The following is a 17673-nucleotide window of genomic DNA, read 5'->3' on the forward strand; positions in this document are numbered from 1 at the left end:
ATCTTCATTATTTTTAGGTACTTTTTGCAAATTTTAAAAATAAGTGATATAAATTTTTTTTTAATAATTTTATGAGAAAAAAATTCATAATCAATTATATTTAAACGTTGCAAACACTACATTAATAAATTGATATTAATTTTATTTGAATATAAATCATATTAAAAAAAATATTATACAAACATATGGCCCCACTTGTTTATTTATATAATAAACTTTAAATATACATCATAAACCACAAATTATATATCGACTCTAGTCTCTTTCCCCGAGACTTTGCATTAAACAACGAAACGTTGATTGTTCGGTGGTTCAAATAAATAATTGTGTACCGAGATAATGGAATCTCCGGCGGTGGCGGTGGAGGTCGCGGCGGCTCTGTATCATTATCATCCGCTGCCGGATTCCGACGACCGCCGACTGAATCAGCTGGGTTACAAGCAAGAGCTCAGCCGCACCCTCTCGTAAACACTCTTTTCAATATCTCAATTTATTCTCTCAATCACCCACTCTTTCTGTTTGTGGAAATGTGGATATTGGCACTTTTGGATTCATCGATGCGATGCGACCTGTGATATGGAATCGATCTGTTCAGTTAAACTTTCATACATTATTGATTTCCCTTTCTCTGATTTTGAAGAAGATTCTAGGATCTCATGCTTTCTCCCACAGAGCACTATTTTGATCCGTATCCTGCACCCAGAATCAGCCTACCCCACTAATATTTTTTTAATATTATTTAATATAACATACTAAAGATATCGACCATTCAAGTTTTTGTACTAAAAAATAGTCGTGTTATCTTTAATTTTTTTTTTCCTTCATCAAAAAATATAGTGCGGGAACCGGGGCCGGTGATAACTTAATTTTCTTTGACTTGTTGGAACAGGGCAATATCAAACTTTTCTGTGACTTTCTCCATAATATCAGTTATCACTGGGATAACGACATTGTACAACCAAGGCCTATCTTTTGGTGGGCCCGTGACAATGGTATACGGGTGGCCGATCGTGGGCTTGTTCACCATAATAGTGGGCCTATCTTTGGCTGAGATCTGCTCTGCCTACCCAACTTCTGGCGGCCTTTATTATTGGAGCGCCAAGCTCTGCGGGACTAAATATGGCCCATTCGCAGCTTGGCTTACTGGCTGGTAATTTACTTTGTTCTTTTATTTTTCTGAAAGTTTGTTCTTTTTTTTTTAAAATGTTCTTTTTGTTTTTTGAGTCAACGTAAAAGTTAAAGAGCATCTCTAGAGTTGGGAAATAACACCTAAATGATGGTACTAGGACATTGTTTCGACTTCCAATTTCCATCCTTATACAAATAGACGAATATTTTGGCAAAAACTCATGTGAGACGGTTTCACGGGTACTTTTGTGAGCCAGATATGGTTCACTCATAAAAAAATATTATTTTTTGTGTCAAAATATTACTTATTATTATAAATATGAGTAGAGTTGATTGTCTCACGGATAAAGATATGCGAGACTCTCTCAGAGACCTACTCTTATTGAATCTTCAACGTGGTCAATGTATTGCTCATGTGGAGTACACTCAATTTCCAGTTAAGGAGATATTAATAGAAATGTATTTTCCTCGTGCAAGATTCAAATCTCTAATTTTAATTTGGTTACGTCTTATATGAGTTTTTTTATTTATTTATTTGCTGTGTAAAATCTCACGTATCAAAATTAGCTATGGATAATTGAATATCGTATTAGGATAGTCGATCTTTTTTATGGGATTGTGAAGTTGTCCTATTATTGATTGGGGTGTGGGTCTCAATCGACCTACGCACGAGGAATGATATTTCGTTTGGATTTTCTTGATACGGTCCATTATGATGGAAGATTTTATCCTTATATTATAAGTTGTACTCTATTTATTTTAATAGTATTATTATTGGTATCGAAAATATTTTCTCCATTTGCAATTAGTTGCCTACTTGCTTGATTTTTAAACAATCACTTCTAACAATTTCTTTGACCAAATTTCCACATTTATAATGTTTTAGAATTATTATTGGTGTTTTTGTTTCAACAAGTTATTAACTTATTAGTAGTTCCGTGCATATTATTATGCTCTTCTTGTTCCCATGTTATTTGTTTTTGTGTGTGATATCTTTTGTGTTAGGTAATGTTTGGGTAGGAAATTTTTTTTCTCTTGTGTTTGTGAATTTTGGAGATGCTTTCGACATAATTTTGGCAATTCATTAGAATAATATTTAAGTAGGATAATTTTGTATTATCGTTTTTAAAAAAATTACGGTGCTTTATAAGAATACTGTGAAAAATATTGATGGTCATTTTGAACCTACCATATATTATAAAAGATTTGTGAATTGACCATATCATATATATTATAATTAAAATATCATAAAAAGGTTTATATTGACCACATTTTGAAATTCTGCCTTCTTATTCTGTTATTCCCGTTCGTGTCCGTAAATCATCAATGAAATAATAAATTGCGGGGTTCCAATTTTGGGGGATTTCAAATCCCAATGACGCTTGGGATTTATAGTTGATTTGATATTAAGATCCAAACTTTTACATAAGATATCGAATTCTAAACTGAGTTTGAGACTTTAAATTATATCAACCGGAACTCAACGGGTTTTTTCACTGTTGATTGTAGAATTAAAAAAAAATTCTTGTTTAAGGCAATCAAAAAGATTTTATAGTTTTACTGTAACATGCCGACAGAAATATGCAACATAAAATAGTAAAACACGGATCATGAAACATAAAATGCAACATATAAACATGCATACTTGCTGGCTATCTCAGTCAGTATTTGCGTACCTCTCTAAGGCTGTCCTAGAAATCTCGAGTTTAAGGTCCAAGCCTACAAGTCAATATTTAACATATCATTAAATCTGATTTAAAAGTCTTAACTAAGCTAATAGATACTCTCAAATTCTAATATGGATCTTGGACTATACCTACGTCCACCGTCAGTCTTTTGCTGTCGAAGGCCCCAACTCCTCCGGAAGCATCTTGCTGCCGCCCAACCCTTAATTATAGTGGCCAAAACCCACAATGTAGACTGAAAGGGAAGGAAAACTTGTGAATTGGCAAGTTGAAAGTGAGTCTCAGATGACCTATTTATAGTCAACGATCGGGAGCTCCGATCTCTAGGCATGCATGCCACGTTCCGAAATGGCTTAACACGGCGGTAGGAAAAGGATATATAAGACCGATCTCAAAAGAAATGAGACGACACAAGCAGTAAGACATTGACTTCTTTAGACTCATGAGCTTAACAACCCGACCCATCTGTGTTGTCACAAGCATAAAAAAATAAAGTTGCACATTGGCTAACAACTATAACTGTTGGTATAGTGGTAAGCACTTGATTCTAACATTGTTATTAAAGTATTATCAACTTTATTAAATTAAGGGTAATGTTGCATGTACATGGAGGGTTACAAGTTGGGTTAACACAATGTATTTGAAATGACATGATTCTCCTACATGCATTTTTGAAAGATTTTTTCCTAAAAAAGTGCAGGGATAATCATGTAATTTCAAGCAGTGTTTTCATAACCGGACCGGTGATCGAATCGGTTTACTTAAAAAAATGGTCCAACCGGTCGGACCGTCGAACCGAAAAACCGTTTATATAATTTAATATGATAAATAATATATTTTGGAATTTAAAAAACTCAAAAATTATATAAATGGACATAAAATATATATTTAACATAGTTTAAAAGCTAAATAAATATGTAAATATATTTAAAATATTAATTATAGTTATAAATTATTTAAATAATAATTTATTTATTTATTAAAAAACCAATAATTATTTAAAAAAATTTAAATGAAGTAGAAATTTCAAATAATAATGTATTTATATATAAAAATATTAAATCTAAGGTTTAAAAATAAAAAAATTTAAATTTTCAAAATAAAAAAATAAAAAAAATTCGAAAAACCTAACCGGTTGAACCGGTTTTTCGGTTCTTGGCCGGTCCAACCGGTTCTTGACCGGTTTTGATCGGTTCTGATCGGTTTTCCGGTTTTTTGGGTCGGACCAGACCGGTCCGTCGACCGGTTCCCGGTCGAACCGGCCGGTCCGGCCCGGTTCCGAAAACACTGATTTCAAGTGCATTGTGTAACCCAACGTGTAACCCTTCATGTACATGTAGCATTACCCTTAAATTAATTAGTGTTTTGGTGCACACATTGCTTGTTTGTATATATATATTTTTTAAATTTTATTTAGAACATAATCAATATTCTTTTGCAATTAATATATTTATATCTATTATTATTATTAATATTATACCATCTTGTTTAGCAAAAAGTGTTATCGAACTGTTTTTTAAAGTTATTTAATGGCAATTATTATTATTATTATTTGTAATATATTCATTTTTAAATCTCATAAAGTCACGCTTCACTTCAAATAGCGTGACTTAATGAAATTTTTTTAACTCACGCCATTTGGATTTTTTATACATTCCTATCAGGCGTCTTGGTGCACACATTGCTGGTTGTATTTTTATTAAAATTTTATTTAGAACTTAATCAATATTCTTTTACAATTAATATATTTATATCTATTATTATTATTATACCATCTTATTTAACAAAAAGTGTTATCGAACTATTTTTTCATTTTTAAATCTCATAAACTTACGCCACTTCAGTTGCGTGACCTTATGAAATTTTTTAAGTCACGCCATGTGAAACGGTGTGACCGTTTTTTTTTAAAACATACCTATCTGATTGGTGTGTTACGGTATAACAAAAGTTTTCCATGATTGCCTTTAACACGCAAATTTTTTTGCTTCTCAGTGAAAACATCCTTCCCTCAACCCAATAGTCGAGTCTCGTGGGTGTTCATCCACAAAATAAGTCTTGATCCGAATTCCACAAAAAAATAATAAGAAAATAAAATTTATTAGTAAAAGAGATATTAATTAACTACTTTGATTTCATATATATTTATATATAACACAAAAAATCTCATAAGATGATCTTACGAGATAATTTTATGAGACAAATATCCTATTTGACATAACCTATGAAAAATATTATCTTTATGTCAAAATATCACTTTTTATTATAGATATATTTAAATCGACTCGAGAAAACCTACTAATTATTAATTAATGACTTTGATTTCATAGATGTTTTGACTTTTGACCCATGATTTCAAAACTGGACCAGACCGATCGGTTCAACTGAGAACCGATCATTGGTCCAGTCCGGATTACTCCTAAAAACCGTTCTCATGGTCAGAACCGTTCAAAATCGGTCAGGAATCGATCCACTGAGTTTTCAAATTTTTTTATTTTTTTTAAAAAATTAGCTTTCTTAATTTTAAAACCTTAGTTTAAAATTTTATTATATATATACAAGATTATTTGAAATTTGTACTTTATTAAAATTATTATTTTGGTAATATTAGAGTTTTTTTAATTAATTTATTTTTAAAAATATATATATAACTATAATTAATATTTTGAATATATTTATATGATTATTTAGTTTTCAATATATGATAAATATGTTGTGAAAAAGTAAAAATTTACGGTAAAAAGTAAATATTCCAAAACTCAAAATATATCAAACTCTACACTTTATAATATTTTTCTCTCAACTTCAATTGTATTTTTCATCACAAATGAAGACCTATTTATAGATCCACATTTGAGATTAGTCCAAAAATTAAAACATCATCATCAACATCATCACACACTAATTTTCCACATTTTACAACTCAATATTCAACATTCAATATTCAATATTCAACATAATAATAATAATATATTTTTCAACACTCCCCCTTGTGATGATGACCGTGATATGATGATTGTATTCATTACGTGTTTTATACTGCCTCGTTAAAAACCTTACTAGGAAAAACCCAGTGGGATAAAAACCATAGTAAGGGAAAAAGAGTGCAGCCACGTAAACTCCCCCTCATGTTAACATGAGTGATTCTTCACATATTCCGTAGATTGCGCATCCCAATGTTGTATATATGCTTTCTGAATATCGTCGTGGGAAGAGCCTTTGTGAAGAGATCTGATGAGTTCTCACTTGATTGAATGTAACAGATATCAATATCTTTATTCTTCTCAAGCTCTTGAGTGTAGGCAAAGAATTTTGGGGGGATATGTTTGGTTCTGTCACTTTTGATGTATCCTTCTTTCATTTGAGCAATACATGCAGCATTATCTTCATATAGTGTTACAGGCTTCTTTTCTACTGTCAATCCACACGATATTTGAATATGTTTGGTCATTGACTTTAACCATACACATTCACGACTTGCTTCATGTAATGCAATAATCTCGGCGTGATTTGATGAAGTTGTTACGAGTGTTTGTTTCTGTGAACGCCAAGAAATTGTGGTGCCTCCACGAGTAAATACATATCCGGTTTGGGAACGTGCCTTATGTGGATCAGATAAGTATCCAGCATCAGCATAACCAATGATACTTTGATTGGTGTCTTTTGAGTACAAAAGTCCCAAATCTGTCGTTCCTCGTAGATAACGGAATATATGTTTAATTCCGTTCCAGTGCCTCTTTGTTGGATATGAACTGAATCTTGCCAATAAATTTACAGCAAAAGATATATCAGGTCTAGTGCAATTTGCAAGATACATAAGGGCACCAATGGCACTTAGATATGGTACTTCTGGACCAAGAATAACTTCATCATCTCCACATGGACGGAATGGATCCTTTTCTATGTTTAATGATCTTACAACCATTGGAGTACTTAATGGATTTGATTTATCCATATTAAAACGTTTAAGGATCTTTTCTGTATAATTTGCCTGGTGAACAAAAATTCCACATTCTTTTTGTTCGATTTGCAAACCCAAACAATACTTGGTTTTTCCAAAATCCTTCATTTCGAATTCTTCCTTCAAGTACATCATAACTTCTTGAATTTCTTTATTCGTTCCAATGATGTTTAAATCATCAACATATACAGCAATAATTACACATCCGGATGTTGTTTTCTTGATGAAAACACAAGGGCATATTGGATCATTTACATATCCCTTTTTCATCAAGTGCTCACTTAGCCGATTATACCACATTCGGCCGGATTGCTTTAACCCATAAATGATCTTTGCAATTTTACAGAATAAAATTCTCTGGGTTTTGAACTTTGTGCTTCAGACATCTTAAATCCTTCAGGGATTTTCATGTATATATCACTATCAAGTGATCCGTATAAGTAAGCTGTAACAACATCCATAAGACACATTTCCAAATTTTCAGACACTGCCAAACTAATCAAATATCGAAACGTAATTGCATCCATAACAGGAGAATACGTTTCTTCATAATCAATTCCAGGCCTTTGAGAAAAACCTTGTGCAACAAGTCTAGCTTTATATCTGACTATTTCATTTTTCTCATTTCGCTTTCGAATAAAAACCCATTTGTATCCAACAGGTTTTACACCTTCAGGTGTGAGGACTATAGGTCCAAAAACATTACGTTTATTCAGCGAATCCAATTCAACCTGGATGGCATCTTTCCCTTTGACCCAATCATGACGAGTTTTACATTCACCAAAAGATTTTGGTTCATGATTCTCATTTTCATTTACGATGTCACAAGCCACATTATAAGAAAATATCTCATCAATATCTTCTATGTCTTTTCGGTTCCATATTTTTCCAGTATTAATATAATTGATAGAGATTTCACGATTCTCGTCAGTTTGTGGTTCTGACAGAATATTTTCATCATCAGGAGATTCTTCTGGAACACCATTTTCTATTTTATGATCGTCGTGTTTCTCTATGCCTTTTCTTTTCCGAGGATTTTTATCCTTGGAACCGACTGGTCTTCCACGCTTCAAGCGTTTTATGACATCATGAGTGTCTTCAATTTGTTTCTTTGGAATTTCAATTCGAGCAGGGGCATTTACAGCATGTATATATGATTTTGTTACCCCTTTTGTGTCTGCAAATGCATCTGGCATTTGATTTGCAATTCTTTGCATGTGCACAATTTGCTGTACATCTTTCTCACATTGTTTGGTCCTTGGATCCAAATGTAACAATGATGGTACATACCATGTGATTTCTTTTTCGATGTGTTTCTTTTCTCCCCCTAACACTGGGAAGATTTCTTCATTAAAATGACAATCAGCAAAGCGTGCTGTAAACACATCGCCTGTCTGAGGCTCAAGATATCTAATGATTGATGGACTATCATAACCGATATAAATACCGATTTTTCTTTGAGGACCCATTTTTGATCGTTGAGGTGGTGCAATAGGCACATACACCATACATCCAAAAATTCTCAGATGAGAGATATTTGGTTCTTTACCAAATGCAAGTTGCAATGGGGAGAATTTATGATATGCACTTGGTCTGATGCGAATTAATGCCGCAGCATGTAAAATTGCATGTCCCCATATAAAAATAGGGAGTTTTGTTTTCATAATCATTGGTCTAGCAATCAGTTGTAGACGTTTAATCAATGATTCAGCTAATCCATTTTGCGTATGAACATGAGCTACAGGATGTTCAACAGTGATTCCCATTGACATACAATAATCATTGAAAGTCTGGGATGTAAATTCTCCAGCATTATCAAGTCTTATTTTCTTGATTGTATAATCTGGAAATTGATTCCGCAATTTTATTATTTGAGCCATTAATCTTGCAAATGCCACATTCCGAGTTGACAATAAGCATACATGTGACCATCTGCTAGAAGCATCGATCAATACCATAAAATATCGAAATGGTCCACATGGTGGATGAATTGGCCCACAAATATCACCCTGAATGCGTTCAAGAAATATGGGTGATTCTGTTTGGATTTTAGCTGGTGATGGTCTTATAATAAGTTTTCCAAGAGAACATGCTTTACATTGAAACTTATTATTCTGAAAGATCTTCTGGTCTTTCAATGGATGACCATGCGTATTTTCAATAATTCTTCGCATCATTATTGAACCAGGATGTCCCAATCGATCATGCCAATTTGTTAATATTGAAGAACTATTAACCACCATATTTGATTCGATTGGCCTTATATGTGTATAATGCAATCCAGTAGGGAGCATTGATAATTTTTCAACCACATATTTCTTTCCTGATTTATATGTGGTAAGACACATATATTTCTGATTTCCATCAGTTATCGTCTCAGTATCATACCCATGAGAGTATATGTCATTAAAACTCAACAAATTTCTTTTCGATTGTGGTGAATATAAAGCATCATTTATCAGAAATTTTGTACCATTAGGTAACAAAAAATGTGCTTTTCCACAACCTTCAATCAAGTCTACAGGACCTGATATGGTATTCACCATTGTTTTTGTTGGTTTTATTTCCAAGAAATATCTTTCATCTCGCAGAATAGTGTGTGTTGTACCACTATCTGGTATGCAAATTTCCATGATATTATTTCCATGTTTGCTCATAGCATTTTCCATATCAAACTTCACAAAAAATGCAATAAAGAAAAATTAAGTACAATACAAATGCAAAATATAACATGCTTTATAATACAAGAATGCATTAAAAATACAAATTTGTTACAATATAGTCCCACCAATCTTTTAATCAATGTCTTCGAAATCATTCAAAAAATCTGCAGCATTGAAACTAGTTGAGCCAATTAAATGGTCACTATTTTCAACAAAATTGGTCTCTTTTCCTTTTCCTTTTGTCGATTCTTTATAAAGCTTACATAGATGCTCAGGGGTTCGACAAATATGTGACCAATGTCCTGGAGTGCCACATCTATAACAAACACTCTCAGATCTTTTTGAGTGATTTTCATTTTCACTCGGGTTTTCATGCTGCCTTTTTGGTGGGTGGTTCGCGACGTTCTTTTGAGATGAGTTATTGAAGTAACTATCTCTATTATTTTCATATCCACGGCCGCGACCACGACCGCGATCATTTTTACGTCCACGTCCACGTCCACGCCCACGTCCTCGACCTCGTCCACGACCAAAATCTGGTCTATGCCTTTGATTTTGATTTTCATTTTTCATTACGACATTTGCTTCAGGAAATGCCGTTGATCCAGTGGGTCGGGATTGATGATTTCTTATTAACAATTCGTTGTTCTTTTCCGCCACAAGAAGACATGCAATGAGTTCGGAATATCTCGTAAAACCACGCACTCTATATTGTTGCTGTAGAGTTATATTTGATGCGTGAAAAGTGGAAAATGTTTTCTCAAGCATTTTCATCTCTGTGACTTCAAGTCCACAGAATTTTAATTGTGAGACTATTCGATACATTGCAGAATTATATTCACTGACTTTTTTAAAGTCTTGGATTCTCAACGAATTCCATTCATCACGGGCGGTCGGAAGTATCACTTCCCTTATATGCTCAAATCTTTCTTTTAACCCTTTCCATAAAATCATTGGGTCTTTTTCTGTGAGATACTCACATTTCAACCCTTCATCAAGATGTCGGCGTAAGAAAATCATTGCCTTTGCTTTATCTTGTGAGGTTGATATATTAATTTCTTTGATGGTATCACTTAGACCCAATGACTCAAGATGCATTTCTACATCGAGAGTCCATGGCATATAATTCTTTCCAGTGATATCGAGCGCAACGAATTCAATCTTTGCCAAATTTGACATGGTGGTACTAGAAAAATAACAATACATTTTATTAGTTAATTTCCATTAATATGACAATACAAAATAATGGATAAACGAAGATTACAAGTGCGTATACAAATAGAGAAAAAATAGGTGGTGGAAAATCGCTGGTGAGTACAAAACTCGTGAACATGATGATCATAGTCGTTATGAAAAATATCCTTAGAAAAGCCAAAAACTCCATCTTCTTTTTTTCGAAAAAAAACCGAGGAGAATGTTTTGAGATGAAGAATGAATTTTGGTGTGATTGAAAATGAGTTTGAGTGAACATATTTATAGGCAAAAAACTAGCCGTTTATGACCGTTTGTGACCGTTGAGGGTAAGAAAAAAATGATTATGTGTTGAATAAAAATTCGTGATAATCATGTGATGCGTATAATGATAATCATAATTAAATATACGCAATAAAATATATATCATATCACGTTATTATAAGGTCAGTGTCCTAGACAACCTCTTATATAATAACATGAAATTATATATTGATATAGTTAGTATATATACATATATCATATCACGTTATTGTTTAAAAACCTTAGAGGCTTTTATACTTGTCGTATCCCTTATCGGGAGTGTGGGATGTCGTCTTAACATCCTCCCAGGATTTATAACAAGTTTTTAAAAACTAATTTTTTTTTATAACATGATAATATATATTAAATATATACACAATAAACAATAAAATAATTATTCTTACTTGTTGAATATTTTTGACTTCTTCTTGTATTTTGGATCGTCGGAAAATATAGAGAACCTTCGAGCGATCGTGCTGATAACGTGTTGTGAAAAAGTAAAAATTTACGGTAAAAAGTAAATATTCCAAAACTCAAAATATATCAAACTCTACACTTTATAATATTTTTCTCTCAACTTCAATTGTATTTTTCATCACAAATGAAGACCTATTTATAGATCCACATTTGAGATTAGTCCAAAAATTAAAACATCATCATCAACATTATCACACACTAATTTTCCACATTTTACAACTCAATATTCAACATTCAATATTCAATATTCAACATAATAATAATATATTTTTCAACAAAATATATATTTTTTCTATTTATATACATCTTTTATGTCTTTAAAAATTTAAAATATATTCTTCTAAAAAAAAGGTTTGTATTAATAAGCATATGAAACACGCATTGGATTTCCCCACACCAGCCTATCATCTTTAGTTGACTCGACTTTTCCTGTGGGGAAACAAATTGATATTAATCCATTTTTCATAGTGTTGATTTAGTGTTTTTTTGGGGGTCTCATTTAGTATATAAATATAAATAACACACACACAATAATTGGTAAATTTTAGTTGATGCATGTATTGACTCCATTTACATACATTAAAATTTAAAGGAAAACTCTAACAAAAGATATTTAGTAGGATGCAACCATATGTCTATGGTCAACTATAGATTCATTAAATTAGAAAATCAACTTTAATGCCTAATTTTATACTTTATGATTTTTTTGGAGGGATTATACTTTATGATAATAATAACAATAAACTTAACTAGAGAGTAGAGAATCTACCTGAATTTAATATATAGCATGTTCCAACATACCACATATTACATATGATAACACATATATAAATATAAACATATACAAAATACCCTCAACTCATTCAGATTATTACACAACACAAACAAATATGTGAAAAGGATCATTTGTCAAATCATATATGGCACCTAATGACCTACTCAATTTCAACTCTTCAAGTTTGAAGACTTTTATATTATTATTGACTAAGCAATTTTAGACATTTTATTGATGTGTAAACTACTAATGAAAATAAATATCATGCAACTGCAAAATTCACATTTAATGTGTTGTTAACGATTAATTAATGGATAATAGATGATTTATAATTCATCTGATATATTAAAATAATAAAATAGCATTTGTGTACGGTCACGCATCCCAAGTTGTAGGACATATTAGCGGCCAAGAAAGAGCCGATGACTCTAATAATGTCCCAATCAAACAGAGTCCCCATTCCTCGCTCTTCCGCTGGCCTCCTCCCTTGACCATAGCGCTTGCTTTCTCACCTCACAACACACGCAAAATGGTATCTTTCTTGCAAGATTGCCACCTAATCACCCATGTGGGCAATCCCATTTGAACTTGATCTTGGCAAGAAAAAAGATCTTTGGAATATTCATTCAAAGAAAATAGGGAGAGAGATTTGGATTCGAGTGTGATTCATTTCATTCGTTGAAAGAGCATCACCTCGGTATCCATCTCTCTCTCAGAAAGGGTAGAAGAAGACAAGTGGAGGAGGAGAAAATGGGGTGGGAGCGAGGAGGAAAGAACGATCAGCCTATTATTCCATCACATGTTCCACCAAAACCCCGTGATTCTGCTGATTCAGGACATGCACGTTTACACGAGCTTGGATACAAACAAGAACTCAAGCGTGACCTCTCGTAAATCTGTCTTCCTTGTTTCCAATCCAACACCAGAAACTATTTCTTCTTGTTTATGGTTTTCTTGATTTCTTCGTCACTGATTTTGTTTTTGTTTTTTGCTTTTTTTATGGATTTTTTGTGGGTTTTGTCTGGGGAAGTGCAGAGTGTTGTCAAACTTTGCGTTTTCATTTTCCATAATCTCAGTGCTCACTGGTGTGACAACACTGTATAATACGGGCTTGAATTATGGTGGGCCGGTTTCAATGGTTTATGGATGGCTGATTGCCGGTGGTTTCACCTTGAGTGTTGGTTTATCCATGGCCGAAATTTGTTCTTCTTATCCTACCTCTGGGGGACTCTATTATTGGAGTGCAAAGCTTGCCGGCCCCGGTTGGGCACCCTTTGCCTCATGGATCACTGGATGGTAAATTAATTTTAACTTTTGTTTCATTTTTGGGTGTCCACTGGTATCCAATTTTAATCAAAACGTTCCTGTTTATGTGTCTTTTTTCTCATATTAGGGCAATAATTAGTGGTTCTTGTAGTTTATAGTAGTTTGAGGTGGTTGTCTTGTTATAGTTACTCGTACAAAAATATGCCCGTTTTTACTTTCTTGGATGCCTGTGATTGGACGTGCTATCATTCGACTGTCCTTGCATTTCATGAGTTATATACTCAATCAAATGCCTTTCTGAGAGCAATGCGACCAAAGTTTTGGTCTCTTTCTACCCCCATATGCTCCATTTCCTGGGTTATTGAGTTATCTAGTTCTCATCTATTGTTGTGTTAGCTTGGATTTTGTTATTCTTATTTTCTTCATTTAACTCGCATTAAACACATCTTCTAGATTGTTTTTGCAGCATTGTATAATTGGTGGGATCATTAGCTTGATTGAACTTCTTTTTATTTGTATATCCTAGGTAATTGTTTGCACTGAGGATGATAGATCATTTACCTGATTTTACTTAATAAACATTTAAGAATTAAGCATATAGTAAGATTCAAGGATATGTATTGCAAAGAAAGTTTAGTTGTCTACATTGAGCTTTAATCAATAATACTTATAGTGGAGTTTATCATGTTGCTCGTGTTAAAGGAATATCTTTTACCCGTGCAATCTAATTCATACTTCATAATTGATATAATCCTAATTGAATTTTTCATTATTTTGCAGGTTCAATATTGTTGGACAGGTAGTCTTAAGCACTTTCATTTTACATCTCAAAGTTCCTTGATAGTTGTTAATCATTTATAATTTAATCGTTTGCAGTGGGCCGTTACAACGAGTGTAGATTATTCTCTAGCCCAGTTGATTCAGGTAATAATTCTCCTCAGCACAGGTGGAAAGAATGGAGGAGGATACGAGGCTTCTAAGTACGTAGTTATCTTAATCCATGGTGGAATATTATTCTTACATGCTATCTTAAACAGTCTTCCTATCACTTGGTTATCCTTCTTTGGACAACTTGCTGCTGCATGGAACGTGTTAGGTAACGAAAATTGTGAAAAACTTTGTATTGATATTTAGCAAGTATTTTTTCAGTTATTTGTGTTTTATCGTAACTTCAGGTGTTTTTGTTCTTATGATCCTCATTCCCTTGGTTGCAACTGAGAAAGCCAGTGCCAAGTTTGTCTTTACTCACTTCAACACAGATAACGGGGAAGGAATTAGCAGTAAGCTGTACATATTTGTTCTCGGACTTCTCATGAGTCAGTATACGCTAACAGGGTATGATGCATCTGCACATATGGTGAGTTCCATTGCTAGTTTATTCGAAATACTGATAATATGTCTCCACTTGGACCATTTTGAGTTGTGGTTATCTAGATACTTAACTTCTTTCATGGACACATAATTGCCTCACATCTCTAACAGCTTAAAATTTGATGAAGTTGTCATTCATTGAATTCAATGTTGTATCAGAACAGGGCTTTTGGGAGGCAATGATTTGAGTTGTAAGGTTACCAATTCATAGGAAAAAAGGTTTCATGTGCAAAGCTCCATAAAAAATAATATCCTTCACGTGTTGGAGAATAACCAGTGGTTAAAAAATATTAAATATCTCATTTTAATACTTGGATTACTCAACCTTGAAATGTATCTGAAATTAGTCACTTGAATTGGGCTATTTTGTCTTGTTGGAACAAATGTTTGTGGTGGCCTGCAACTTGAAGAGGGTAGTACACATTGTTGAATATGTTAAAAATTTCAGAGGAATTTTCTTTGGGAGGCGGCTAACTCGGTGCTTCAGAACAATATTTGTGCTTATTGAACCAAGCAGTCATTTTTTGTGATGATTTCTGTGTCCAGACTGAGGAGACCAAGAATGCTGATGAGAATGGGCCGAAGGGAATTATAAGTTCAATTGGAATATCCATACTCGTTGGTTGGGGCTATATACTCGGAATCACTTTTGCGGTAACCAACATTCCAAATCTTTTGAGCACAGAAAATGCTTCTGGTGGTTATGCCATTGCTGAAATATTTTACCAAGCTTTCAAGAGTAGATATGGAAGTGGTGTTGGTGGAATTATTTGCCTTGGTATAGTAGCCGTTGCCATATTTTTCTGTGGCATGAGTTCAATTACAAGCAACTCCAGGTAAAAATACTCTTTTCTTGCATTTACAAGCAGTGATTTTGTTATACAAACCTAATCTGGACTAATTTTGCAGGATGGCTTATGCATTCTCAAGAGATGGTGCCATGCCGGGGTCAAAATTTTGGCATCAAGTAAACAAGCAAGAAGTGCCCGTATATGCAGTTTGGCTGTCAGCTGTTATAGCGTTTTGCATGGCATTGACGGTATGATTGACCTCTTTTTTCTCTAAGCATTTCGCATACAATAATATTATCAGATACAGACGTAGGGAATACTGAAAGTGGTTCCATATATATCTTAACGAGATTGGTCATCACAAGAAATACACTGGGAATAATCATGTTTAGTTTACGAGACAATGTGATAGAGAGTGGGTGACTGCGCTACCAAGCCCTGTTTAGTGTTTCCTTTCATCGCTGATGTTTTTTCTTCCTCACATTTCTTCCGGCACACCATAAGATTTTGGTTTTATATTATTTGCAGTCACTTGGAAGCATAGTAGCATTCCAAGCCATGGTATCAATAGCCACAATTGGACTCTACATAGCCTATGCATTGCCAATATTTTTTAGAGTGACTTTGGCTCGAAAATCATTTGTTCGCGGACCTTTCCATTTGGGACGATATGGCAACGTCGTTGGTTGGATTGCAGTCTTGTGGGTGGTAACAATATCTGTTCTCTTCTCCTTGCCGGTCGCCTACCCTATTACCAAAGAGACTCTCAACTATACTCCAGTAGCAGTTGGAGGTCTACTTATTCTTACAGTCTCTTATTGGATTATCAGTGCTAGGCACTGGTTTAAAGGTCCTGTTACAAATATAAGTAGCTGAAGTAGCTCAATTATAGGTTGAAATCTTCTGGCATTGAACTGCAAAATAATTGTAATTGTTTTATTCTATCATTCTATGCTATGTTTCTTTGATTATATCAAATTATTTTAATTGGAATTTTCTCGGTAAAACTTGCATTTCCAATCATTTTTTTTAATGTGTAAATACACAAACAAACCTGAATTATGGGTGGGGGAGTATAAATAAACAAGTGTTATTTAAAATATGTAGACTCAAAACGCGAATATTACAGAAATAATATTATAAGAACGAAGAATTATCGTATAACAATTTAGTGGTATAACGAATACGCAAATACTAAAAAGTATAAACCGAACGAGTAAAGAAACAGTTAAGCAAACCGAGGCCTGTAACTAGTACAGTTTTCTTTAAACAGATTCGTCCCCTCCTGAGTGTGCTTCGAGGATTATACGGACGTTTGTCTCCCATGATACAACGGAGAAACCTTGTAGAAACCTAGCACGAAGGAACTACATTGGCGAACCGATAGTGTACCTGAACATTATCATGAAGGAGTAAAAGAAGCAGAGCAGCAGCGGAGAAACCTTGTAGAAACCTAGCACGAAGGAACTACACTGGCGAACCGAGAGTGTACCTGAACATTATCACGACGGAGCAAAAGAAGCAGAGCAGAGTGGAGTTAGGGGCTCAAAAATTGTGTGTATTGAAGGACTGAATGCTGCCTCTATTTATAAGGGCACATTGGGTAGGTGGATAGTCACAGGCTGGAAGGCCAAAGGTTGTCAAGTGAAGCACCAAGGGACAACCAGCCGAAGAGTCTCATCCAGCAGAAGTTTCTCAGGGCACGTGGAAGGTCAGAAATCGAAGGCCAAAGGATGTCAAGTGAAGCACCAAGGGACAACCAGTCGAAGGGTCTCATCCAGCAGAAGCTTCTAGGGCAAGTGGGCCGATATTTGACGTGATATCTCATCCTTCATATTTCTAGATATAACTCATCCTTATCATTATTTTTGAAAAAAAAATTCATAGATAATCTAATCTACCCTCTCCCAATTTAAAATTTTCAAAAATAATCTAATCCAAATTTTATGAATACAAAAGTAAACATAAGATTATATATAATAGGTGGAGGGTAAAATTGTAATTTGTTCAGCAATCATTACTTCAATGTTAAAATTAATAACTCGAAGTAAACATATTACCGTTT

General features: G+C 33.8%; 1 protein-coding gene across 2 annotated transcripts; it reads left to right on the top strand.

The window, feature by feature from the left end:
• Window positions 1-269: 269 nt before the first annotated feature.
• On the top strand, window positions 270-16603 carry LOC140890202 (amino-acid permease BAT1). Of its 2 annotated transcripts, none has more exons than XM_073297968.1 (8): window positions 270-464; window positions 890-1150; window positions 14227-14245; window positions 14323-14542; window positions 14622-14803; window positions 15364-15653; window positions 15727-15856; window positions 16137-16603. In XM_073297968.1, the coding sequence occupies exons 1-8, from the start codon at window positions 340-342 to the stop codon at window positions 16482-16484; spliced, it is 1575 nt and encodes a 524-aa protein (XP_073154069.1). In that variant the 5' UTR covers window positions 270-339; the 3' UTR covers window positions 16485-16603. The 2 variants fall into 2 exon arrangements, with proteins under 2 accessions (XP_073154069.1, XP_073154061.1); XM_073297960.1 differs by lacking the exons at window positions 270-464; window positions 890-1150 and adding exons at window positions 12622-13070; window positions 13216-13476.
• Window positions 16604-17673: the final 1070 nt, after the last annotated feature.

This window comes from Henckelia pumila, chromosome 1 (assembly GCF_033568475.1).
Source record: "Henckelia pumila isolate YLH828 chromosome 1, ASM3356847v2, whole genome shotgun sequence".
Lineage (NCBI taxonomy): Eukaryota > Viridiplantae > Streptophyta > Magnoliopsida > Lamiales > Gesneriaceae > Henckelia > Henckelia pumila.